At 48.7% G+C, this 27158-nt stretch overlaps 2 protein-coding genes across 2 annotated transcripts; one reads left to right on the top strand and one right to left on the bottom strand.

Moving 5' to 3' along the window:
- Positions 1–2261: 2261 nt before the first annotated feature.
- On the bottom strand, positions 2262–5344 carry TEX101 (testis expressed 101). Its single transcript, XM_072754189.1, has 6 exons — positions 5259–5344; positions 4576–4688; positions 4294–4437; positions 3973–4155; positions 2820–2948; positions 2262–2661 (listed from the first exon to the last, which is right to left on the bottom strand). The coding sequence occupies exons 2-6, from the start codon at positions 4643–4645 to the stop codon at positions 2450–2452; spliced, it is 738 nt and encodes a 245-aa protein (XP_072610290.1). The 5' UTR covers positions 4646–4688; positions 5259–5344; the 3' UTR covers positions 2262–2449.
- A 6241-nt stretch (positions 5345–11585) lies between these two features.
- Positions 11586–17579, top strand: CD177 (CD177 molecule). The gene is made up of 9 exons (XM_026014263.2): positions 11586–11667; positions 11742–11882; positions 12252–12437; positions 13363–13482; positions 13684–13800; positions 15412–15552; positions 16226–16411; positions 16545–16679; positions 16939–17579. The coding sequence occupies exons 1-9, from the start codon at positions 11616–11618 to the stop codon at positions 17094–17096; spliced, it is 1236 nt and encodes a 411-aa protein (XP_025870048.2). The 5' UTR covers positions 11586–11615; the 3' UTR covers positions 17097–17579.
- The last annotated feature ends 9579 nt before the right edge of the window (positions 17580–27158 follow it).

Below are 27158 nucleotides of genomic sequence, written 5' to 3'. Positions count from 1 at the left end.
AGTGAATGAATAGGTGTATAGCAGAGTTATATTTCATTGTTACTGTTGTCTCCTTTCTCTCCAATTCTTTTTTTAAAAGATTGTATTTATTTATTAATGAGACACACACACACACACACACACACACACACACACAGGCAGAGACACAGGCAGAGGGAGAAGCAGGCTCCATGCAGGGAGCCCGACATGGGACTCGATCCTGGGTCTCCAGGATCAGGCCCTGGCTGAAGGTGGCGCTAAACCGCTGAGCCACCCAGGCTGCCCTACCACTTCCCTTGCTCCTTGTCCCTCAGTTAGTAGGGACATTACCATAGACATGCAAAGAACCAGAAATATCTTAATGTTCAGCCTTGAAGTTTCAAAGTAGGCTTATGTAAACTGAGGCAGACAATAATTCTGAAAGCCCAACTTTTGATTTGGTAGACCTGGAATTTTCAAGTTTCGGTCCAAGAATGAAAGCCTTATGGCATGGTTGTTGCAAAAAATAATAGATTTGAGAAGAACGTGTAATAGGGGTCCGTGTAAGGTGGATGATAAATCCCAGGGGCTAGGCCCCATCTCTTTCCTAGTACCTAGGGAGGAAGCAGTTCTCTGTGCAATGATCTTTTCTCCAGTTCTTGGAATTTCATCAGCTATCTGGGATACCTCTACACCCCCAGAGCCCTGAAGCACTGCAGTGGACTTGAAAGCTGTTGGAAGAAGCCCTGAAGTAGCTGAGAGAGGATGGCAGAGCTAAGAGGGTCCACGTTAGATGACCATCAGTGACCAGACCGGATGGGAGGTTCCCAGTGGACGCCGGCAGGAATGGAAGCCAAGTACCAGGCATCAGTTCCTAAGTACCTAGACGCTTACTTCCTTCCCACCAGTCCTGCAGCCAAGCCCTGGGTGAGGAAAGTGGAAAAGAAGGCCCCGGAGTGGCTGAGTTTATTCACACTGGTTAAGTTTCTACCTACCACTGGGTCAGATGAGGGGTTATGAACAAAAGTATTAAAATACTTTTATATTATGTATATTTATGTAAATACATTAGAAGGTTTGCACACTTGAGTTGGCTGCCTGAGAAATTTGCCTGTGTTGCTGGAAGTTCTTTTGCATAGGACACATAATTTTTAAAGTACCAAAGTAATCCACAGGCCAGATTTTAGAAAATTGTGTCATTCTTCCATTCACTCAGGGAATTCTCCTGTGACTGTCCTCAGTGCCCTCAGAAAGCCATTGTCCTGAGGGAAACATCTTACTTGATTTTGTTTTTTTTCTTGGTTTTGTATGCCGTAGGTGGCATTTACCAGCCATGGTTCTGAATGCTTATTATTTCAGAAACTTATATGCCCCCTCATTAAATTCAAATTTGATTTGTTTGTGCTTCCTCTTGCAAACTGACATGATGGGGAACTGGGTGCCTAGGGACAAAGATAAAGTATTAGCTGGTGTGAGGCTTTAACCCAAAGAGTTGGTTTAGAACTGGAGGACTTTCTAAAACAAACTTGGCTGGACTATATTGTGGCCGGACTCTCCTGTCCTTTGTGGGAGGAGTCAATAGTTTGCTTTAAGTTTCCTTCCACCCCTGGTACAGTTGACTACGTCAATTACGCCTCAATAAAACTATTTAAATAAATGTCTGTTCCCTCTTATCCTCTCCCCACCTTTTACTTTTCCCTGTGTGGCTCCTCTATCATTGGAGTCTTATAGTAAGATGGGCTTTATGTGTTCTTTAGTAATAAATAAATAATCATGAGAAGCTAAAACCAAATCTACTCCTTGAGAGTCCCAGGTCCCACTCCTCATACCCTGCTGTGCTCCAGCTGTCTCCTACGTTCCCTGTGTCCACTGAAGATGTATGAAGTAGGCAGCAGAGAAGGGAAGGGATGATGTCAAGGGGCAAGAGACAGGACATAGGAGATGGAGTTTGTTATAACAGAAGAATGTGGAACCTGATTTTTCAAATTCCTCAATACTTCCCGGGGAAATGTTAGAACCAAAGCAGCCAACTGTGGCCTGAAGGTTGGGCTCAGAGTGCTCTGGAGGAGGTTTATGCTGATCTGCCCAGTCAGCAAGAGAAGGTGACCGGTTAGAGTGAAAGGGAAACCAGACTCTAGGTCAAAGATTCAAAGTTCTGGTCTTGCTCTGCCCATAGCTATGTCAGTGTGAGACCCTCACTCAAGTTTTCCAGGCCTCTGCTTCCCTTTCTGTAACATGTATGGGTTGGAGATGGTGGATTTTAAGGGCTTCTTCAGGACTAAAACTCCACTTCTAGTCTTGGGTTATACACCAAACACAGTAGAAACTTTAATAAAAATATAAGAATACATCCACAAGAACTCTGTTCTTCAGCTCTCCACTTTGCTCCTCAATTTGTTTATGACCAGCAGTCAGAAAGGCTCCCAGTTGGAAGAGGCATCCTGTGGTCCAGGACCAGAAGCGCCTTCACATTCCAGGAACAATGGACAAGTCACTGTAGTAATAGCAGCAGCGCTAGCTCTAATCTCCAAATGTAAACAGGAAGCCAGGCAGCCCGGTTTTCAATCTTTCGGGGTTGAAGTACAGACCGGTATGGACAGACTTCCTCCACCCATATGGGCCCTACTGTAAAGATCCCGGACATCAGCCTGCAACCAATTACAGAAGTGCAGCCTTTGACCTCCAAAAGTGAGTTGATGCCTCCTGTGGAACAAGAACGGATGGGGAGATACACAGCTGTTTTAGGAAATCAGAGAGGCAGAAGTCCTGTCTCACTGCTAGAACCCTGAGTGTCAGAACTTCTTGGGATCACTCAGATGCCTGATTTTCTAGCCTCTGAAACCACCAGATGTCCAGCTTACCTCCAGTGATCTGAAGTCTTCCTTGATAGCACTGAACTGTATCATTGGGACAGGGAAGAGAAGGAGCATTTGAACAGGCCCCCAGAGCCACACAGGTTGGGCAGTAGAGGTGTGCTGACGTGCTGGCAGCTGGAGGGAGGAAGAGAGGAACAATTGGGGTATGTTCTACGTCTGGAGTTGTCTCTTCTTGCTTCTTTCTCTTCCCCAAGTCTTTGCTGCTGATACTACCATCACCAAGGCCTATCACTGCCACCCCCCATGCCTCTCCAGCTGATTCTCTTTGCTATCAGAACCCTCCAACATGACTTCCAAACTGTGTGCTTAGATGTGGAGACAGAGATTAAAAGGACCCAGTTCCTGCCATCGAGATCACTGTCTAGAAGGAGATGGACATGTAGTCATTATAGTACATCTCAGGAGGCACTGTGTCCAAGGTAATGGTAAAGGAATGGAGGGGGGAGTATCTATCTGGAAGAATTTGCCAATCATCTTCACAGCGTGGACACCTGAGTTGAGGTGGAGGGTGAAGAGAGGTTAGGTGAGTGAAAATGGAAGTTGGGTGGGGTGGCACAGGAAACAGCAAGGACAAAGGCCTGGAGGTGAGAGCAGCATGGCAGGTTTCAGGGACTGTGAGACACTGCGGTGTTGGTATTCAGTTGGTAGGCACACATGGGGCTGGACTGTTTTCTTTATGGCCAGCACACATTCTGACCGGCCAGTACCATATCTGTTGTTAACTATTTCAAATTCTGGCCCCAGCTGGAACCCAATAAATAGGGAAGGAAGAGAAGGAAGTGAACTGAAAAGGTAGGCAAGGCCAGATTGCTATAGGGCCTAGCCAAATCAGGGAAGCAGGAGCTGCCAGATGGACTATGCCAAACCATCCGGCTTGGAAACCTCCAAGGACACTTCATTGCTTAATAAACCCAAAGCCCAACTTACACCCCAGGCTTCATTGACGTCCTAGTGCTCTGAGCAATGTTTAGACCCCAAGGTAACAATTTGGAAAAAAGTCAGGCAAAAGCTCTGAGGCTTTTCTACATATGGCCCCATTGGACCTGAACCAAGTAAGAACACAGAGCAGGAAGCCCCACGATCTTTTCAGGGGTTCACCTCATTTTTCTCAGTCCCCATGTGTCACCTCCCAACCTACCTTGGGGCTCTTCCTCCCTCCACAGTTGCAGTAAGTTCTCCTTGTTGTTGCATAAGGACTCCTCACAGTAGCTGCTATAGGAGACTGTGATGATGCCTGGCGGTGGGGAGTGCTGGATGTACGTTATCGCCTGTGTCCCCTCCGAGATGCAGCCCTTAGTGGCCAAAATGGCTGTATTGGCCCCTGTTTGGAGACAGGAAGGAGAGAAAGTGGATGGTGGGCCTACAGTTTTGGGGGTGTGGGGGTGGGAGGAGGAACAGCACTGGGGAGGACACACTCACTCTTCCTCCCACCCAACCCAACTGCCCTTTCTGGCTTTACCTGATTTAATCATCAAAAGGGATTCCTGGCAGAATGACCCACTGTCACAAGTCTCAACTTTGTCGGTGGTCCAATTAAACGTTCTCTTTGGGTCCTTTACTACGCTCATCGATATGCCCTTGTGACAGTAGAAATCAGGTTCGGCTGGCGAGGAAATGAGACCAAGGTAGACACTTGCCCCCCTCTGGGGGAGCCACCCCCTGCCCCCAGTCCTTCTTCCCCAGGGGTGCATCCTCTGTGAACCATCTCCTTACCCCCCATCCCCGAGCCCCGCATCCTTACAGGCCAAGGAGGGGGCCCCGACGAGGAGGAGGAGGAGGAAGAGCAAACTCTGCACATGACGGGTTCCCATGGCGTCTTTCAGGGCAGCTCGGCTCAGAAGAGCGGCTAAGGATCTGGGGTTTGAGAGAGAAGAGGGGGTCTGTTCGGCCTCACGGAATGAAGCGGCATGGACCTTCTGGTGAGTCCTGACACTGCGGGCGGCAGGTCAAGGCCGTGGCCTCCGCAGTCGGGCGAGCCTGCGCCCTTGAGCACATCAGCACGGTTTCCTGTGCCTCAGTTTCTACAGCAGCCCTCCGACCCAAACCCCTATTCCCCGGAGACACAGGAGTTCAACGGCCACTGCCCTCCAACCTCGGGATCCGGGGTGCAGCCCAGTCACCCCTCCGGCCTCGGACTCAGGCGGCCGGGTTCAAGCCCACGTTCTTCCAAGCCCCGGGATTCTCAGCTCCCCAGAACTCGGGATTCTGAGATCCCAGCCCTGTTCTACCTAGAGATCCAGGGCTTGGGGTTCCAGCCGCCATTTCCCTCAGGACCCGGATTCTACACGCCCCTCCCCCCGGCCCCCTCCCCTCGCAGACGCAGGAGTCCTGCCCCCTCTTCTTTCCTCAGGATCCAGGAATCTGGGTCCCCAGTCCTCCCTTTTCTCTTTCAGGGACACAAAGTCCACCTGGCGTTCAGATAACCTGACAAGAATCTCGCGGTGCTGAAGGAACGACTTCGAACGCGCCTCTGGTTCCGCTCCGAGGCGGCTTCGTCTCTCAAAGACACGGAAGGCGGGGCCAACCTTGCCCAACAGGTCACTCGAAGCCCTATTGGTTGATGTGAAATCATCTGCTGAGCTCATTGGATGAACCTGAAGGCACGCCACACCCCATTGGCCCCGGAGAAGCCTGTTCCTGGAAATCCTGGGAGGTACGCATGCGCAGAGTGGCCAGGGAGCAGGGGGTGGGGGCAGGTCGCTGGTGAGTTGGCGGCGCCGGTGCGGTGCGTCCCAAAGCGGCCTCCGTGACCATTTTTTCTCATTGGGCCACGGAGTTGGCCTCTCCAGCGCGCTAGGAGGTCACACCCTTGGCCAACCCCCAGTGAACTACCCTCTCTTCCCAAATGGCCTCCCGTGTTTCCAGCCTGGGCCCCGCCTCAGCTCCCTCCCGGTGGCTGTAGCCGCTGGGGGCAGCTTGGCCTCCCCACCTTCACTTGCAGGGGTGCCTGCCCAGCCCCCTCCACGGTCTTCTGGAAGGTTGAATAGAGAACTGCTGCCTTCAGACATCTTTCCAGCGCCCTTGAATGTGTGCGTGCACAGTGACTGGGAGTTGTCACCCACCCGCGTGGCCAGGGCACCGCCACGGATTTTACTCAGATTTGTCCATGGCTGGAAATTCCATTTCATATATATGTCAGCTTTTCAGGTAGATCTGTCTATATGTAACATGAAGCACAGGGGCACTTTGCGTACTCTCAGACGGTGCTGTCTCTGTGAGTGCTGCGGTGTAAATGGATTTTTAAAAAAGATTTTTATTTATTTATTTGAGAGAGCACAAGTAGGCAGAGTGGCAGGGAGAGGGAGAAGCAGGCTCTCCGCTGAGCAGGGAGCCCAGGGTGGGGCTAGATCCCAGGACCCTGAGATCATGACCTGAGCTGAAGGCAGATGCTTCATCAACTGAGCCACCCAGGCGCACCAAATATTTATTTTTAATAGAGAAAATACCACAATCAGAACTTAAACAAACAAACTAGGGACAGTTAATACAAATATTAAGAAAAAGCAATTTAGCTAGATCAAGAAGAATATTATGGCCTTTTAGAATCTGCCCAAATGTTCTCAAAGATGAATTAATTAATCCAGGACAAAAGAGCTACAATTGGGTTATATTGTAGCCTCTAATTATTTTCATGTTTTAACATTTCCCACACTAAGATTTGGCGTGTGTTTCCTGGAAGGGATGAGAAATAATTAGGTGTCAGATGCCTTTAGATACTGGGACTGCAGAACAGGATGCTTTGGGATCATTAGGAAGCAGGAAAGGATGAAGCTCCTTACACAAGGGCCATGGCCAATCCCAGCCTTGCCCCAGCAGCCAGACCAGGGCAGGGCCCACAGACTTCGCTGGAGGACTCTGTTATGATGGTAGCGTGCATGGCTGATTCTGTCCTCACTGTCTGGCTGGCATATTCTGGAAGTTCTGGCAGTTCTTTGAATAACCAAGGGACTGTCTTAATTAATGCCCTTTAACAAGGAACAGGCTTACAGGATAGGCAGGTTTTAGTGCTCACCGTGGTTTCGGTATTGCTTCCAGGAGTAAAGTAAGAGAAAAAGTAGTAAGAAATTCACTTTAAATACTGGGTCCATGATACCTGACACCCAGTTTTCTCATCTCTCAGGAATCTGTGGGTCTGTATTCCCAGCCCCTTCTTCCCTCAGACCCAGGAGTCCAGGCCCCCAGCCCTCTCCTTTCTCAGACCCAGGAGTCCAGGCCCCCAGCCCTCTCCTTTCTCAGACCCAGGAGTCCAGGCCCCCAGCCCCCTCCTCCCTCTGACCCAGGGGTCCAGGCCCCCAGCCCCCTCCTCCCTCAGACTCAAGGACTGAGGTCCCAGCCTACTTGTCACCTGGACCCAGAAATCCAAGCCACTACCCATCTCAACTCTCAGCATCCAAACATGAAGGACCCTTTGTGTACTTTGAGAATAGGTACTATTCCTAGAAGTTAAGCTATAAATGAATATTTACTTTTAATAGAGAAAATGCTCAGTCAGAATGGTGTTAGTAAAAGCTCTTAATTTTATGTAAAAATTTATTAAAAACTTTCAATTGGGGACAGTTAATATTAAGTACAATATTAATATTAATAATTATTAATATATTATTAATAAAAACATTAAGGACAGTTAATATAAATATGAAGAGGTAGCTCTGGTCCCAAGGACTCTGTCCCTTAGGCTCTGGGACCCTCCCTCATCCCTTCCCATCTCTGTCTAACACTTGCCCTGCCTCCAGGCCTGACACCAGAGCTGGCTTCTAGCTCCTGTAGTGCAGATCACCCGGAATTGGCTCTTGGCCTGTGGATTTGTTTTCTGGGGTGCCATAACTAAGTACCACAGCCTGGGAAGCTTACACAATAGAAAGGTATTACATTTCTGGAGGCTGGAAGCCCAAAATCAAGGTGTTGGCAGGATTGGTTCTTTCATTTTTTAAAAAAGATTTTATTTATTTATTTATTTGAGATAGAGCGAGAGAGCACAAGCAAGGGAAGTAGCAGAGGGAGAAGGAGAAGCAGATACCCCGCTGAGCAGGGAGCTTGACTTGGGGCTGGATCCCAGGACCCTGAGATTATGACCTGAGCCGAAGGCAGACACTTAACTGACAGACCCACCCAGGTGCCCCTCTATCTCTTCTCTGTAAACAGATTACAGGGTGTCCCCACGAACCCATAGGTGCAAGCAGAGAAAGAGGCAGCAGAAGTAGACATCATGAGCATCTGAGCCACCTACTGGGGCATTCACTGGTGCCCTCTGGACCTGCGAGAGCCTGATCCTGTACACACCATACACACCTTTCCCGTGGATGATGGATGCTGCTGTGCATGCCCAGTGTCATGGTTTGGTAGCTTAGCACGCACTATGTGATTTGCAGTTCAGGTCACAATGCCCTTGGTGGCCTGTAGTCCAATATTCAGACTCCCTTGGGACACAGTAATAAGCCAGGAGCTGCCTTCCAAATGGAGGGTAGTTATTTGTAGATGGAGACATACCTTTGCTCCAAAACCTTTGCTCCAAATCGTAATGAGTTTCTCATTATGATTATCCTATGATTTCTTTAGGTCACAGAAACTTTCAATGGACATTGGGTCCATTGGATTACGTGGCTTTCGTTCGACTCCTTTCCTACTCTAGGATCTACTCAAACCTGGTAGTCTTGTGCGATCTCGCAGAGATGACTAGGAGTCACAGGTTAAAATGCACTCATCCCTCCACCCCCAACAAATCTTAAGTGACCCTTTGTCTAAAGACAACCACACAGGGTGTAGCAAATTGTCTCAGAAGGGATACAGCAGTCCCCCCACCCAGTTTCAGTTCCCTGAAGTAAGCTGTGGTCTGGAACCAGATGATTCCCCCCCCTTTTTTAGAAGTCTTTCTTTCTTTCTTTCTTTCTTTCTTTCTTTCTTTCTTTCTTTCTTTTATTTATTTGAGGGGAGAGAGAGAGAGAGAGAGAGAGAGAGAGAGAGAGAGACCATGAGCAGGAGGAGCAGTGGGAGAGGGAGAAGCAGACTCCCTGCAGAGTAGGGAGCCCAACGCGGGGCTCCATCCCAGGACCCTGAAATCATGACCTCAGCCAAAGGCAGACAGTTAACTGACTGAGCTACCCAGGTGCCCTGGATGATTCCTCTTCTGACATGTGGGGAAAGGTCAGGACTGGCTGAACGCTGTATCACCAGGCCTGTGTCCTTCCTCTCCTTTCACCTCATCGTGTGGGCATTTTATCATCTCACATCATCACACAAAGAAGGGTGAGTCCTGTACAATAAGATGTTTTGAGGGAGAGAGACCACATTCACCTAACTTTTATTGTGGTATATTGCATAATTGGTCTATTTTGCTATTAGTCATTGTTATTAACCTCCTACTGCCCCTAACTTGGAAATTAAACTTTATCATACATATGTATGGATAGGAAAGAAGCATAGTACATATAGAGCTTGGTACTACCACAGTTTCAGGCATCCACTGGGGGCTTTAGAATGTCTCCTCCAGGGGCACCTGGGTGGCTTGGTGGTTGACTGTCTGCCTTTGGCTCAGGTTGTGGTCCTGGGGTCCTGGGATCAAGTCCTTCTCTCTCTGCCAATGCCTCTCCCTGTCTCTCTGTGTATCTCATGAATAAATAAACAAATCTTAAAAAAAAGAAGGTCTCCTCTGCAGGTACAGAGGGGGGCTACTGTTCTGGGACATGCCTTAGAGCTAGACCCCTATGATTTATACCAACATGAGGGGGGTGCTTGTTTCCCACACTTTGGCAAACACATGTCTTATTCCTGAATCATCAAGGAGGCTTGCTACCTCTTTTTCATCAATTTCTCAGAATGGATAATATCCATCCATTATGTTATGATGGATAACATACATCCATCAATGATTTAGCACAGTGCAATGTGCTGTAGAAACTCAGATGAAAAAAAAAGAAAGAAACTCAGATGATCCAGGTCCTTCTGAACTATATTTTAGGACAGGGTGGGAGTGCTTCTCTGTGGGACCTTTACTGCAGAGATTAACGTCCAGAGCCATCATCCAAAGAACCCCTGCAAGTCCTGAGCATTTGAGCCTTTGACCAGTGCCCAACTTCCCTGCATCAATGGCTCCCTGTTTTTCTGGTCTAGGAGAATAGTCACTGTCTACACCTGTGGTTGTATCGCACAGTCCTTCTCAAATGGACCCCCACCTCCCAGCTTCAAGGCCCATGAGCAGCCCACGATGTATTGATCATCATCACTCATACTTTACAGAGGAGGATGAGGCTATTGGGAGAGGCGAAGTGAATGACCCAAGGCTACATAATCACGGAGCTATGGACCAGCCTGGTAGCAAACAGAGTTTCACATACCTACAACTGTAAGCTTTTTACTAAATAGCTCCATGCCCAGCCTTGCATTTGCCCCTTGAAATACGTGGGACGCACAGGAGAGTTGCCTGCGCTGTCAGGCCCCTGCCAGCCTCTCCACTCTCAACACCCATCACTTCCCCCTTCCTTCTCTGCAGCCGAGTCACCTGCTTTCTAATCCTTACATAAGCCAGGAGTGGTCCCACCTCAGGGCTTTTGCACCTGCTCTTCGCTCTGCTTGGAATGCCTGCCCGCATAGCTTCCATAACTAGCACTTTCTTTTCATTCAGTCTTAGCTCACAGGTCACCTGTGACCTCACAGTTCACCTCCTCTGGGAGGCCTCCCCTGATCCAGTTCAGTCACTTACTTTCACATCACCTGCTCTTCATCCTATCTTTTTTTTTTAAATTATTTATTCATGACACACACACACACACACACACACACACACACACACACAGAGGCAGAGACACAGGCAGAGGGAGAAGCAGGCTTCATGCAGGGAGCCCGATGAGGGACTCCATCCTGGGTTTCCAGGACCACACCCCGGGCTGCGGGCGGCGCTAAACCTCTGTACCACTGGGGCTGCCCAGGAATATCCCGTCTTTGACAGAGATTCATTTTCCACAATCACCTCTCTCCCCAGCCTGGAACTTCAGTTCCCTGGTGGCCTGGTGGTGGTGGGGCGCCTGGGTGGCTCAGCTGGTTAAGCATCTGCCTTCAATTCAGGTCATGATCTCAGGGTCCTGGGATCTAGCTCTGTGTCTAGCTCCCTGCTCAGCAGAGGAACCTGCTTCTCCCTCTGCCTCTGCTCCTGTGCTTTCTCTTGCTCATGCTTTCTCTCAAATAAATAAATAAAATCTTAAAAAAAATAAAGTCTGGGGCCTGGATTGGGCTTGGAGTGGGGAGAACAGAGGAAGAGAAAGCAGGAGGGAACATCAGGGTGGGGAGAGGGAATAAAATGGCAAGCAATGCAAGAAGGAAAGAGATAAATGAGGAGCAAGAATCCATGGCAGGCAGAGGTTAGAGCAGGGAGTTGTCAGTGCCCACAGGGGCCACCACACAATGTCATCACAGGTAGTTGGGCCATATCCCCACCTGGGGCCAGAAGGTGCCAGACTGGTGTGAGGCAACTGCCTTGCCATACTACCCTGAAACAGCATGGGGGTGGACACCTGTCTAGTGGGGCTCAGGAGGTAAGGGGGCTCGAGAGCTGGACCAATGGGGCCTGGGGTCTGCGATGTTTCTAACTGCTGGGGGGGGGGGCGGTCAGGGGGCCTGGACTCCTGGGTCCAGGGAAGGAAGGAGGACCCAATTTCTTATTCAGTGAGACTCAGGCTGGGCCCAGACTTCCTCTATCAAGGCTCTCCCTCCTTCCTTTTTCTGGCAAGATATAAAAGGTCTGGGGACCCGGGAGAAAGCCCAGGAGCAAGAGTTCCAGCTGCCCTCATCATGAGCCCTACCCTGCAGCTGGCTCTCCTGGGCGTGACCCTCATGCTGCCCCGTGAGTGAGGACCCCAACCTGGGAGGGTGTTTTCCTAGAGGATGGGCTCAGATGGATTTCTCTTCCCATCTCAGGAGTGCAGGCCCTGACCTGTCAGTCGGGGACACATAATTCTTTGAGAGATGTGTTGGAACTGCCCCTTGAGTGGACGGCTGGCCAGGAGTCATGTGAAGATGGCTGGGGTTGCCAAGACACACTTATCCTCATTGAGAATGGTAAGAAGGGCCCTGTGGGCCCCATGCTCGACTTCCACCGTCTTCCAGGAGAGACATCCCTCCCTGTCCAGTCCTACTGTACTTTGTTGTAGGGACTCAGAAGCCCCCCTGTCCCCAGCCAAGGAGCTGTCCTCTCCTCAGCAGGAACAGCCCTTGGGGCACCCAGTCACCTCTCCAGCCTCTCACCCTAGACCACCATGCAGACTTTCCCTCTAGGACCCCGGAGTCCTGATCCCCAGCCCCCTCCTCCCTCAGACCCAGGGGTCCAGGCCCCCAGCCCCTCTTCCCTCAGATGCAGGAGTCCAGGCCCTCAGCCCTCTCCTCCCTTAGACTCAGGAGTCTAGGGTCTGCCTCTCTCTCTTGGTGCAGGACCCCAAGTGAATGTGGTGATCAGCAAGGGCTGCACTGCGGCGGCGGATCAGGATGTCCTCATCAGGGAGCACAGGGCAGGCCCTGGCCTCTCCATCCTCTCCTACACCCACGTGTGCCGGGAGAAAGACAACTGCAACAGCCTGTCCACCACCCTCCCGCTCTGGTCCCTGCCCTCCACCACAGGTATAAGGGGAGGTTGGGAGGTGGAGGCAGAAGGGAAGAGAAGGAGCTGTCAGGGGCAGGGGTGCAGCAGGGCTGAGGAGTGGAAGTGAGCACAGAGGCAGCATCCATTTAGATCCCTCTTCCCTCCTCCCTCCCTGTCCACTCTCCCTGGGACCTCCTCCCTCAGCACCCCTTCTTCTATTGGTCACTGAGCAGCAAACCACACTCATTTCCTACACCTAGCTTAGACTGTAGCATGGCCCTAACCTGGTGCATGCTCTTTTCTTCTTCTTCTCCTCCTCCACCTCCTCCTTTTTCTATTTAGAATTTGATTCGCTCATGTTTTGTTTAGGGTTTTGGCGATTCCTCTTCCAAAGTGAAATTAACCTATAACTTCTTTTTCTTTAGTTTTATTTGAGTCTGGTTGACACACAATGGGACATTAGTTTCAGGCATACAGCACAGTGATTGGACAGCTGTGTATGTTATGCGGTGCTCACCACAAATATAGCTCCCGTCTGTTACCACACAACATTATTACAGTACATGGACTATACTCCTATCCTTGCTGGTATCACAAATCAAGTTTGGGGCAATGTGTTGTGTTTCCTTTACTCTTTGGAATGATTTGTGGACACCAGGGTCTGGTGTTTCAGGGAACCTGCAGGTGAACTCACTGGTTCCTCCCAGGGCACCCCTCCCCAACCTCGCCCCGCCGGTGCCCCAGCCTAGGTGCCCGTCCAAAGTTCTCCTGTCCCTCCCCTCCCCCGTTGCTCTCTCCCTTGCCACCTGTCCCCGATTCCCTGGTGTGCCTGCAAGAGAGGAGCCAAGGAGAACGTGTTTGTGGGAGACTGGGGAGGTTGCTTCTTGGGACCAGCAAAGCAGGATTGGGGGTGAGGGAAAGCTGGCTTCCATCTGAATCCAGAGCCTTCTCTCACTTACCCAGGCCCGGGCTCCCTGCGATGTCCAGTCTGCTTGTCTACAGAAGACTGTGAATCTGCAACAGAGCTGGCCTGCCCAGCTGGGAGCACACACTGCTACCGTGGGGCAGTCTGGATCAGAGGAGGTGAGCCAGGACAGCAGGTCCCCCATGGGGTGCTGAAATGGTGGAATTGGGGGGGTCTGAAGACCAAGATCTGGTTCTCTGGTGAAGGACAGAAGCTGGGACCTGAGGAAGGTGGCCCTGGCTTCCCAGAGCTGCGCCTCTCCCGAGGGCGAGGTAGTGCCAGCAACGTCTCCCTTACTCCCTCCCTGCCCCCGTCTACAGGGAATATCTTCCAAATTCTGAGAGTCCAAGGATGCACATCCCAACCAGGCTGCGACCTGCTTAATGGGACTCAGGAAATTGGGTCCATCAAAGTGAGTGAGGACTGCAGGCCTAATGGTGAGTGTCAGGGCCACAAAAAGCACAGCCTGGGGCTGGAGGACCCACTAGCAATCTGAATGTTTATTTAAGCCAGATTCCAGAGCCTTTACAGTCACTTTAAATTCTAGGAATTTTATGCTGAGAAGGATGGGGACCTTATGGAGTCTTCCGAGCAGAGGAGCTACATGAATCAACTTACCCCTAATGAGGATCCCCCTGGCTGCTGGGGGTGGGGCTGGGAAATCAGGGGGAAGCAGGTGAGGGCCAGTGGTCTTGGCCCTGGGGGAAGCAGTAGAGATGGTGAGAAGCTGGCAGGTCCTGGTGGTATTTTGGGGCTGAAGCCACAGGACTTCCTGATGGGTGCAACCCAAGAGGAAGGCAGTTGCCAAAAAATGATGGCAATACTTTACCAGAGCAGCTGCAAGAGAGGAGATGCCATTGACCAAGACAGGGAAGTGGGGGCGAGGCGGGGGAGGGGGGAGGAGGCGTGAAGTGGGACGAGCCTGGAGCAGACAGCAGAGCGTGGTTGTGTCATCTGTGTAGTGGGGAGATGAGCAGGCCTCCCTCTTGGGGCTGGTGGAGGTTGCGTGCTTGTGGATGCCTCCTTACCAGCCTGGGTGCTTCTGCGTCTAGGAAACCATCCCTGCTGGCCACGTGAAGGCTGAAGAGAAGATCTAGGCTCATGGTTTTCAAATTGACTCCCAAGGGCTCAATACCTTGGCCCCAGGTAGCCGAGGATGGTCAGCACCCACCTCGAGGAGACGGAACACCTGTGTTCTGAGCTCAGCCCTGCCAATTACTTATGGTGGGACACAGGGCAAGCTCCTAAACCAGTCTCTGCCTCTATTTCCCAACTTGATGGTGGGGTGATGATGATTATGCCACCTACACTGGAGGTTGCTGTGAGGAAATGAGGTAATCCGGGTGAAGGGAGCTCCCTAGGAGGCTTACATGAGCTAGTCCGTGGAAAACAACCAGTATAGCCAGGCACATAGTAGATGCTCAGTGCACACTAGGCATTTGAGTATTTTGGCCTGGAACATAGGGTTTCCAGTGAAAAGAAATATATGGTGGGGGCGCCTGGGTGGTACGGTGGGTTGAGCATCCGACTCTTGGTTTTAGCTTGGGTCATGATCTCAGGGTTGTGGATTGAGCCCCACGTCGGGCCCCATGCTTAGCAGCGGGGTATTCTTGTGTTTCTCTCCCTCTCCTTCAGCCGCTCCCCTCTTTCTCTCCCTCTCAAATAAAGAAACAAATCTTAGAAAAAAAGAAAATATGGAAATATATGGTGGCTGGCTACCCTCCTCATCCAGATGGGTAAGGGAAGTAGAGTTTGACTCAGGCGAAAGAAGAGCCATTATGCCTGTCACACCCAAAGGGAGGAGGGCTCTTCCTTAAGGATCATCGAGAAAGGCTCTCCAAGGTGTTCAGGCAAAAACAGGGTAAAGAATGGGGATGAGACCCCAACTTCCAAGGTCCCTTCTAAATCTGAGATTGGGGGACTCTGTGGCCAGATCACCTGGAGAATGACCCAAGAACATGGCCACCTTCTCAAGTATGGGATCCAGAGGGAGAGACATGGCTGATTCCCTGGCTTACATGGACCCATACATACCAACTCCTCCCTAGCTTTTCTGACCTGTCAACGGGGGATCATGTTGCACAGCCGTCAACATCTGTCTCAGACGCCCATCAAGTGGACCCCAAATAACTATGAGCTTTGTAACATTGGGGAGGTGTGTCAGGAAACACTTCTGCTCATCGACGTAGGTACGTGGGCTGCTCGGGGTCCCGAGTGTCCCCATCCTGGGTCCTGTCCCCTGAATTTCCTGCCACATTCCCCTCATGCCTCACATTCTAAGCTCAGGTCTTCCTCTTTCTGGGGCTTGGTTCCCCCTTCTGGAAATGGGGTGAAATGACAGCAGTAATAGTACCTACCTTGCCAGGTGCTTGTCATAGTCTGTGCGCAGAGGGCTGAAAACACCTAGCACAGAGTAACCTCACTAATTTCATCTGAGATTTACTGAGCATCTGCTGTGTGTCAAGCACTGTCATAGGCACCATGGACACCTTGAGTCTGCCTTCCTCCAGCTGTACATGCCAGTGGGGAGGCAGCAAAAAATACAGACAAAACAGAGTAAGGTGCAGATGTGAAGAAAAGAGCCACTCCGAGGGGAAAGAGGTTGGGAGAACTAGGTAAAGTTTGCCAGGCTTGAAAGCAGGTGGCCGGGGAAGCTGCTGGGGCAAGTGACGTTTGAGGGAGAACCGATGGATGGCAGAGCTGGCTCTGGTCCCCAGCCATCCCCCTACACTCACTGTGCCCTAGAAATCAGGCATCTGCGCTCACCCTCCACCTGCCTGCTGAGGGTTGGGTAGTCCCTGGCTCTGCCTCGATCATAAGATCGCCCTGCCCCAGCCCAGCTTTTGCTCTCTCGCCCCTCAGGACACAAATCAATCATAGTAGGAAGCAAAGGTTGCAGCAAGGGCAGGACACAGGATGCCCCAACTATCACCATACACTCGGCCCCCCCTGGAGTACTGGTGGCCTCCTATGCCCATTTCTGCTCCTCCAACAGATGCAACAGGGCCAGCAGTACCAGTGTCCTGTTGAACTCTCTCCCTCGTTCAGGTATGGAATCCCAGTGGGTTGGGTGGGACCAGGAACACTGAGCCGTGGGGAGACACAGGGACCCCAGGGATAGAGGGGGGTGGTTACAGCAAGGAGCAGAGCTTTCGACCCTCACCTTCTCTCTACTTTTCAGCTGCCCCTGCCCCGGGAGATTTGCAGTGTCCCGTCTGTCTGCAGATCTTTGGATCCTGCCCAGAAAACCCAGAAAAAGTTACATGCCCCAGTGGCACCACTCACTGTTATAGTGGTTACATTACTCTCCGGGAAGGTGAGTGCTGATGGCCAGGTCCCAAGAATGCAGGGTTGGGGGCCTGGATTCACTGGTTCTGAGGTGGGAGGGTTCTTGAGGCCCTGACTCAAGGGTTTGAAGGGGGGGGGGGGTAGCTGGGAACTCGATTTCTGGGTCTGAGGAAGGAGGAGATTAAGCAGGGTCTCTAGATCTGACGGTCCCTGGGGGGATCCTGGATTCCTGGGTCTTCGGACTTTAAGCGTGCTGTCCTTTGAAACCTCTTCGACTCACTCTCTAGGTGGGATATATTCTGCATTGGACATTCAGGGCTGCATGACCCAAGGTTCCAGCTCCTTGTTGAATCATGCCCGGACAATTGGGGTCTTCTCTGTGATGGAGGACTCTAAGAAGAGCCGGACCCAGTTCTCCAGACTGGGGAGGTCCCTACACAAATGATGGGGCTTGAGCTATCCCTAGCCCCTGGAGTGGGATGCCTCTCTGCTGACCTCACTTCCCTATGGCTCTTAGCTCCTTGCTGACCCCTAAACTAACCTTCCCTCTGATTTCATGAACAAACAGCCTTGGACACTGAATTTGTTTCCTTGTCCTCTCCATGAATTGCCATCCCCTGGTACATCCAGATACTTCATGGCCTGATAACAACAAGTGGAAGCATCTGGAGGCAGCTGAACTTGCCCTCTGGGTGAGGGGATAGTTAAGCAGTGGTCACAGGTGTCTGATGATAAAGATATCGTCCTTGGGGCTCCTGGGTGGCTCAGTGGTTGAGCGTCTGCCTTTGGCTCAGGTTGTGATCCCGGGGTGCTGGGACTGAGTCCTGTGTCGGGCTCCCTAGAGGGAGCCTGCTTCTCCCTCTGCCTATGTCTCTGCCTCTCTGTGTTTCTCATGAATAAATAAATGAAATCTTAAAAAAAAAAAAAAGACATCGTCCTTTCCCTGAATGCTGAGATTTCTCTGTGAGGGGAGGGCAGGACATGCAGAGATCTGGCATGGGGATAAGAGGAGCCCAGTGAGAGATTCGCCATCTCAGGACCTTCCTTCACTGTTCAGGTGCATGTCCCCATTCCACCTTGGAGGGTAGCAGAGCCTCCAGGATGCTCGGGCTAAAGGTACGTGGACATCACCATGATCTGGGAGGTGGTGTCACACCATCACACCACCGATGAGACCTCTCTCTTAGCAGGGACTCCTACCCAAGGGGGACTCATCCTACCCGAGAAACTTGACATAGGGTTTGTGAGGAATAGAGAAAGAAGAGATTTTGCAGTTTTTCGAGGCTGATTTTCTTGGTCTTTGTAACCATTCTGGGCCCAAGAAAGGTGAGGAAAAGTCTTTACTATTATTGGAATCTGTAGGGGGAAGGGTACGTGGGTGAGGTTTTCAGAGGGCTGCCTGGTAGGTGCTCTGATTTCAGGCTGAAAAGGCCACCCAGCCTACACCGTAGGGAGGTTGCTAGGGAATTATCACCCCAGTGTTACTCAGAGTCCTCCCTCTTGTCTGCTAGTTGGGGCTCCTCCTGGAACATAGCTGGAGGGCAGGCAGTTGCCCCACCGATGCAGCCCCAAAGATCTGCCACCCACAGCACAGAGCAAGGGGAGGACACCAGGTGTCCCGCCCGGTCCACCCTCTTCCTGCTCACATCCACCCCCTTCCCTTGTCCAGATGAAAACCAGAGTCCTCGGTATAGAAGATACACAATTCCCATCCATTACTTAATCACAGCAACAACATGGCATGCTAATGATAATGAGTTGGATGCCCACAGTGATGACCAGTTCTTCATATGCCATGGTGAGAGGAAGATGGGGAAGAAAATAATGTAAAAACAAGGCTGCAAAGGTCCTGGATGTGTAGCCAGTGGTAACCAGAACTGGCGCCTTACCCCACCCATTCCATATCATCTTACTACCTGCCAACACCTAGTCTAAGCAATTGTGTGACACAAATCTTCGTTCTTATGAGGTGTGGGTGTTTGATGATCTTTATTGAGTGTCTGTAGTTTTGCATGGAGCAGGGCCACTGGCCATGGAAATATGAAGATGTACCCCTTACACCTCACCTGGCTTCCAAACATAGTCCTCCCTGACCCGGTGACCCAACCTCCCTCTGGCAGTCACGCTCCATCTGGTGATTAGCAGGATGCTCCTACTTTTTGCTTTCTGTTATAGCCACGTGGGGAAGCACAAAATGACTGGGATGAAGTGGCTTCCAGTTGACTAGAATTATGATGGATTCTTCACCCACCTAATCTCAAGGTCAAAGAGACCAGAAGTGGTTTGTTGGGTACAGTAGTGGGAGGGGCTCTCCCTTATTCTCCTGGAGTTTCATGGATTCTTGCATTCTGGCTATAGGGGATGTGGCACAGTAGACTGACTACCGATTTAAGACCTACATTCCTGATGGATACCAGGGTACCATCTCTCATCCAGTGCCATCAGGGGCCATTCTATCACCCTAATAAGCTAACTGTCTCCATCTAATGGGACACCTGGGAAGATTGGTGAGCTCCATGACTGCGAGTTAATTACCCCACTTCCTCATGGGACACCGTAACAATACAAAAGACATTTTCTAAGCTCCTAAATGGCACTGTTGACAGAAGCATTGGGTGTCTAAGGAAGGTGAATGGGAACCCACGCATGTGGATTCAGGCATGTGTATATTCCTGTCAGGATAAAGCTCAGTCCTCTTCATGATGGGGCACACCTTGTGTAGTCCTGCTGTAGAACAACACCATAATGGGCTTAGAATGGCCTCTGCCTCTGTTGGTTTGGGCACTGAGTATAGTCAACAGCCTGGCCAGCCTTGCAGAGTTAGCCCATTTGTTGTAAACCATGTGGAGCTTCCACTCCTGCCCACATCACGCGGCTATTCCTCACTGCATGTGTTCTGGTGGGCATCAGCGTGGGTCATGAACACCTTCACACTCTGTGTCTACCTCCAGAGGACCGTCTACATATCCTCCCTGTCTTCATTTTATACTTTTACTCTTTTCTTTGTTTTCTTTATACTTTTATTCTTTCCAAGTCCTTGATCAGGTTGCTCATATGGATCCATGCATAAGTGGACCTAAGGACATCCATGTCTCCCACAAGGTGGACCCCTGAAGTTTCACCACCTGAAGAAATTCCCTACATCGCTCCTTCAGGGCCACATGGATGCAGTGCTAACCCAGTATCTATACATTGCCTGGCACCATCCCATCATACAGATCTGTTCATAAACCTGGTCTGTTGTTTCCCTTCTCTATAAAAGGGAATATCCATGAGCCCATAGGTGTAGGTGGAGGGGAAAGCATCAGGAACAGGTGCCATGGGTATCTGAACCATCTGAGGTGTATGTCTGTATCTTCCATTCCCACTTGAGTCTGATCCCATATACATATTTTCCATGGATGATGGATGTTGCTGTGCACACCCAGCATCACGGTTTGGTAGTTTGCACCCAGTATGTGATATGTATTTCAGGTCACAGTGCCCTTGGTGTTCGTGGCTCGGTGACTTTGTCAGTTTGACCTTCTACAACAAAATACCATGGCTTATCAGCAACTGAAGTTTATTTCTCACAGTTTTGGAGGCTGGGAGTTCAAGATCAGGATGCCCTCTTGTGGGCTACAGACGGGATATTTCTCATTGTAGCTTCACGTGGCCAAAGGAAAGCTAACTGGTTCCAAAAGAGTGCTATGATGGTTGATTGATTGAGTTCTATTTTTATTTTTTAAAAAGATTTACTTATTTATTTATGAGAGACAGAGAGAGACTGAGGGGGGGGAGAGAGAGAGAGAGAGAGAGAGAGAGAGATGCAGAGACACAGGCAGAGGGAGAAGCAGGCCCCATGTAGGGAGCCCGATGTGGGACTCGATCCCAGGACTCCAGGACTACGCCCTGAGCTGAAGGCAGATGCTCAACCACTGAACCATCCAGGTGCCCCTGTTTGATTTTTAAAGATTTTATTTATTCATTCGTGAGATACAGAGAGGCAGAGACATAGGCAGAGGGAGAAGCAGTCTCCCAGTGGGGAGCTTGATGCAGGACTTGATCCCAGGACCCCAGTATCATGACCTGAGCCAAAGGCAAATACTCAACCACTGAGACACCCAGGTGCCCCTGTGGTGGTTGATTTAATCTTCAACTTGACTGGGCTCAGGGATGCCCACATAGCTAGTAAAACATTATTTATGGGTTTACTGTGAGGCTGTTTCCAGAAGAGAATAGCATTTGAATTGGTGAACTGAGCAAAGATGGCCCACACCAATGCAAGTGGGCCTCTTCCAATCTGCTGAGGGCCCAAATAGAATAAAAAGGTGGAGGAAGGAGGGATATGCTCTATGCTTCAGCTGTAACTTCTGTCTTCTTCTCCCCTCCAACATCAGCCCTTTAATTATCTGGCCTTTGGATTTGGACTGGGATTTACACCACTGGCTCCTTGGTTCTTAGGCCCGAGGTTTGCATCAGAAGGACATCACCTTGGGACTCTTGGGTGGTTCAGTCAGGCATCCGACTCTTGATTTCAGCTGAGATCATGATTTCAGGGTTGTGAGACAGAGATGGGCTGAGCACTGAGCATGGAGCCTGCTTAAAGCCTCTGTCTCCTGCTCCCTCTGCCCCTCCCCCACTCTCTAAACAAACAAACAAACAAACAAATAAATAAATAAAAGAATGACACCACCTACTTCCCTGGGCCTCCAGCTTGCAGACAGCAGATCATGAGGGTTCTTAGCCCCCATAATTGTATAAACCAATTCTTCATAATAAATTTCGTTCTATATATCTATATACATCCTATTGGTCCTGTTTTTCTGGAGAACCCAGACCACTATGGGTGCTAATCCCATTCACAAGAACTCCACCCTTATGATCTAATTTTATCTCTCAAAGGCTTCAAGGTCAAACACCTTCATACTAGGATTAGGGTTTTAACATATGAATTGCGGGATGGGACACACATATTTAGTCCAGTGCACCTGGCATCCAGATTCCACCTTGGGCCCAGTGACAAGCCAAGTGGCCCTTTCCAAATAAGTATGTACAGAGGGAGACATGGGTTTTTTCTAAAACCCATAGTTCTGCACTGTGACTCTTCTATTGGAAATTATAAGATGCTCTGTAAAAAGTGTGCTGGGTTTGGGACAGATGCTCTTACTGTCATTAATTTCTAAATATAATCACCTAGAAATTATTTTAGAAGAATATTTTGATATTTCCAACTGGAAGACTTTAGTGGGAGAAGGCTAGGTTAGTTTCTAGCATAATTCTTTTGCGCGTTTTTAATGGTTTGTCCTTTTTGTAAGTTATAGCTATTTCCTCTGTGGCTGATCCTTTATTGTCCCTACTATTATGGTATTTAACTGTATCTGCACTTACAAACATGTAATTCTTCTTTTAGTGCCAGCATGAGGATTAGTCAGGTCTGATTTCCCCTTACAGGAGTAAGGTTTTTGCCCAATTGTATTTGTGAAACCAGTCACAAGATTTAAAAAATCGAATACAAGTGACTGATCCACTGGGAAAAAAAAAAAAAAAAAGAACTACTCCAGGGAGTTACTGGAGCTACTCCAGAAGAAAAAGGAATTGGAATTTAGATTTCATTTATTTGCAGAGACTTGAGCCAGATTATGCTCATTTGATTTCTAAATTATTCATGTTGGGTCTAAAGTCAATTTCAACCAACAAAGAACCAACTTTTAAAGCTGTTTAAGTTCTGCAGGCATGAGTTGCAAAAGTAATGGTGAGAGAGACAATTTTCCTTAACCCCTTTCTTGTCTCCCTCATCTTTAAGGAAAAGAGAGAGGCAGAAAGAGAGGAAGAGGGAGAAAGAAACATTAAATATAGGAGAAAAGAAACTTAGTTATGGAATGGAGAAGGAGAAATAGAAAGAGACAGAATGAAGTTCAGGTTTTATAGTATCTGAAGATCAGCCTCTGTCCTCTGGACACTGACCTCTAATCTGATCTCAGAATCACAAGTTCCTTAACTCTCACCCCATCCAAGCCCATGTTCTGACCATGAATATCTTCTTATAACCAATACCCAACCCTGACAAGGCTGAGCCTTGACCCTGAGCCTAAACCTTCACTGTTATTTATACTGCAGACTTGAACCTTAAAGAACCTAAAAGGGCCATTGCCCCAAGAAATTCCCCAAAGAAGGTACTTCTCAGGGCAATGGTGGCTGAGGCAGCCTTCCACTTCCCCATCTGCATCAGCTGTTTCCGCATCGTACACATTCTCTGAAGCCACTCATTGAAAAAAAATCACTTTGTTGGTCTTGCACTCCTTGTACTGCCCCTTCTCTTCTCAGACAAGTGTCTTCCAGTCTCTGGATACCATTATTTTCTTCTACTCGTTCACCTTCCACTCACCTGATCATCTCTCCATCTTCCCCTTTCGTTAAGTTGCCTTTACCAAGGTCACCAACATGCTGCCAGGCATTCCTCAGGTTAGTTTTGTAGCATTTGGCATGACAGTCACTTCTTTCCTGCAATCACCCCCGAAAGGGTAAATACAAATTGAGAAAGAAAGGAAAATTAGTTTTCCCTGGTGCAAAAAGGGAAAGAGATCCCCGCTTTTTTTTTCAGAAATATTTTCTTTAGGAAATATGTAATTGTAAGTAAATGCTTTCTCTGTCCCTTTGAGATGTATGTAAATCTTGAAAACATCTAAATAGGCCTATTGCCCCCTTTATAACTCGGGGATGTCTTTCTCAATGACATGGGAATCCATCTCTTTGAAATAGAATCAGCAAGAAAGATGGTGCCCCCAGATTATTTCTTAGTTTCTTTTTATTCCTTCAAAGATTTTTTTATTTTAGATAGAGACAGAAAATAGAGAGAGAGAGAGAGAGAGAGAGAGAGAGCATGAGCAGGCAGAGGGGCAGAGGGAGAAGCAGATTGGGGCTCAATCTTGGGACTCTAGGATCATGACCTGAGTGAAAAGCAGATGCCCACCTGCTGAGCCATCCAGGTGTCCCTTCCCAGTTTCTGGGAAAGGGTAGGAGCCTAGCTTAAGTGATGGCACCTCATACTAGCTTTGTAGAACTACCTTCAGTCATAAAGATATGAGAAGTTTAGGGATGCCTGGGTGGCTCATTCAGTTAAACATCTGCCTTGGGCTCAGGTCATGATTCCTGGGTCCTGGGATCGAGCCCTCTGCTGAGCAGGGAGTCTGCTTCTCCCTCTTCCCCTCCCCCTGCTCATGCTCTCTCTCTCTCTTAAATAAATAAGTCTTAAAAAAGATATGAGTTTACTTTTCCTTGATAAAACCAATTAACTAGCACAGATGGTCACCCCCAATCACCAGGCTAATTTAGGATGAACTATGTGTGACAAATGGTACTGTCAAGTGCTCTTACTTGATTAGTGTTCAGACTACAACATGTATGTAATGAGTAGCATCTGCCTGGCTATGTAAGGGGCTGAGCTTTCTCTGTGCAATTTCTTAGAGAGTCAAATGTGGTGCATATCACATTCTGGTTTAATGCTTATTCAATAATAAAACTCTTATTTCTCTCTCTCTCTCTCTCTCTCTCTCTGACCCCCCCCAAATAAATAAATAAATAAATAAAATAAATAAATAAAATCTTTAAAAAAATCTGATCCAGGCAGGCACTTCTGTGGCTAACCCCCAGATGTTGCTCTTCTGCTGGCTCATCTTGTCCTGCACCTTCCTTCAGCTCCTCCAACTCCTGAGCCAGGTGTGTGCTTAGCTCTATGACAAAGGATGCCAGCTTCACCTGAAGGAGACTCAACATCGCCAGGATGGAGGCAGCAGGATTGGACACAGGCTCCCATCCATCCTGAAGGCTTCCACCTCACATTCAGAGGTTCCAGCTTCCCTTCCTAACACCAGTCTGGAGGCCAGTTATACCAAGTGAGGTGACTACTCAGGAATCACAGTTGTCATCAGGTCTGTCCCTGTAGTACTTTCTGGCCAAGGGTGATACAGTGTTTTTGGCTCATTCTCAGTATGACTCTATTTGGGACAGACTCCATTCAATCTGATGTGCATTAGTCAGGAGCATAGACATGATCAAAGTCTATAATGCCATGGCTTCTGGAAGGGATGAGGAAGAGGCTGTATCTCTTGCACCCAAAGGTGGGGAGGGGAAGGTGGGGAAGAGCTGCCCACATGGGTAGGTCATTAGATGTCTTTCTCCTTCTTGGATTTTTGCCACTCAGATTGGGATGTTGTCAGGTGAGCTCAGTTTTCCCTTATATCAACTCATTCTCATCAGAATGCAAACATGCTACCAATTCTCTCACTGTATTAAAATAATATATATATCCTATCTTGATTCCACTCCTTCCTAAACCTTCCATCCCTTTTTGGCAAAATTCCGTGAAAGGTAGTCTCCATGTTGCTAATCTAATGTCTAATTCTCAGCATTCATCTTACTTGAATTAGACTGGTACATGTTTACCTATCAGCACACATGGCTTTCCTCCTGCTTCTCCAGTTGCTCTCTGGAAGTCTCCACTGTTTTGTCATGTTTGTCATCTTCCCACCCTCTAGACCTGGGAGTTCTTTGAGGCTTGGTTCTCAGCCCTCTCTTCTTTACTTCCCACCCTCACTCACACTTCATGCTAAAATCCCATCTTAAGGCTTTAAATACAATACGACCTACATGCTGATAATTACTACATTTCTATCTCCAGCCAAGACCTCTCAAGCCACATATACCCAAATATCAATTTATCATCACTATTTGGATGTCCAATAAGCTCAGATTTAGCATACCCAAAGTTAAGCTCCTAATATCCTTCCTCACCTCTTCCCACCTCCACCCCAAGACTGTTCCTCTTTCCGTCTTCATTTCAGGACAAATGGCTGCTTACTTCCTCCAGCTACTTAGTCTAACAGCTTTGGAGTCATCCCTACTCCTCTGTTTCTCTTGCATTTCACATACTACCTGCCAGAAAAATCCTATTTGACTCCATCTTCAATGTATACCCAGAGTCAGACCACTTGTCACCACTGCCACCAGTGCCACTCTGGTCCAACACACCTGTGTCTCTCACCTGGATTAAATTGCAACAATCTCCTTACTGGTCCCCTCTGCCTCTCTACAGTGTATCTCTACTACACACAGAATCCAAAAAAAAAAAAAAAACTTTGAAAACACAGGCCATGTCATTCTCAGGCTTGAATCCCTCCAGTGAGTAAGTTGGAGAATAAAGGCTAAAGTCCTTATAGGTTCTACATGCTGCAGACTCTACCAACCCATTCAACTGCATTTCCTACCATTCTCCTTCTTGTTGAAAGATATCCATTAAGCTAGATTTTGTTATGCTTCTTAAACATACTTGACTAATTCCTACCCCAGGGCCTCTGCACTTACTGTTCTCTCTTCCTGTGATGATGTTTCCTCTAGTCTTTGTATGTCCAGATGCCACCTTCCATGACCCCTGATGTAGCAAGTCACTTTCTTACACATCTCCCTATGTTTTCAACTTTCTAGTGTGATTTTTGAACATCTAGAAAAGTTGGGAAAATAATACAAAAAATATCTGTATCCTCTCTTTAGTTCCAAAGTGTAACATTTTACCACATTTTTTTCTTCTGTTGAACCATTTTCCACTTTCTTTGTGATTCTTTTTTTAACCATTTCATTTTTGTATATTTTTTTATTGGAGTTCGATATGCCAACATATAGTATAACACCCAGTGCTCATCCCGTCAAGTGCCCCCCTCAGTGCCCAGTCGCACCAACCCCCTGCCCACCTCCTTTTCCACCACCCCTTGATCGTTTCACAGAGTTAGGAGTCTCTCATGATCTGTCTTCCTTTCTGATATTTCCCACTCATTTTCTCTCTTTTCCCCTCTAATCCCTTTCACTATTTTTTATATTCCCCAAATGAGTGAAACCATATAATGATTGTCCTTTTCCGATTAACTTACTTCACTCAGCATAATACCCTCCAGTTCCATCCACATTGAAGCAAATGGTGGGTATTTGTCGTTTCTAATGTCTGAGGAATATTCCATTGTATACATAAACCACATCTTCTTTATCCATTCATCTTTTTTTTTTAAATTTTTATTTATTTATTTATTTATTTATGATACTCACAGAGAGAGAGAGACAGAGAGAGAGAGACAGGCAGAGGGAGAAGCAGGCTCCATGCCCCGGGAGCCCGACGTGGGACTCGATCCCGGGTCCCCAGGATCGCGCCCTGGGCCAAAGGCAGGCACCAAACCACTGCGCCACCCAGGGATCCCTCCATTCATCTTTTGATGGATACTGAGGCTCCTTCCACAGTTTGGCTATTGTGGACATTGCTGCTATAAACATTAGGGTGCAGGTGTCCCGACGTTTCACTGCATCTGTATCTTTGGGGTAAATCCCCAGCAGTACAACTGCTGGGTCATAAGGCAGATCTATTTTTAACTCTTTGAGGAACCTCCACACAGTTTTCCAGAGTGGCTGCACCAGTTCATATTCCCAGCAACAGTGCAAGAGGGTTCCCCTTTCTCCACATCCTCTCCAGCATTTGTTGTTTCCT

The sequence above is a fragment of the Vulpes vulpes genome, chromosome 1 (genome assembly GCF_048418805.1).
Source record: "Vulpes vulpes isolate BD-2025 chromosome 1, VulVul3, whole genome shotgun sequence".
NCBI lineage: Eukaryota > Metazoa > Chordata > Mammalia > Carnivora > Canidae > Vulpes > Vulpes vulpes.
Note: the sequence above shows the minus strand (reverse complement) of the source record. Positions and strands in the feature narration are given on the sequence as shown.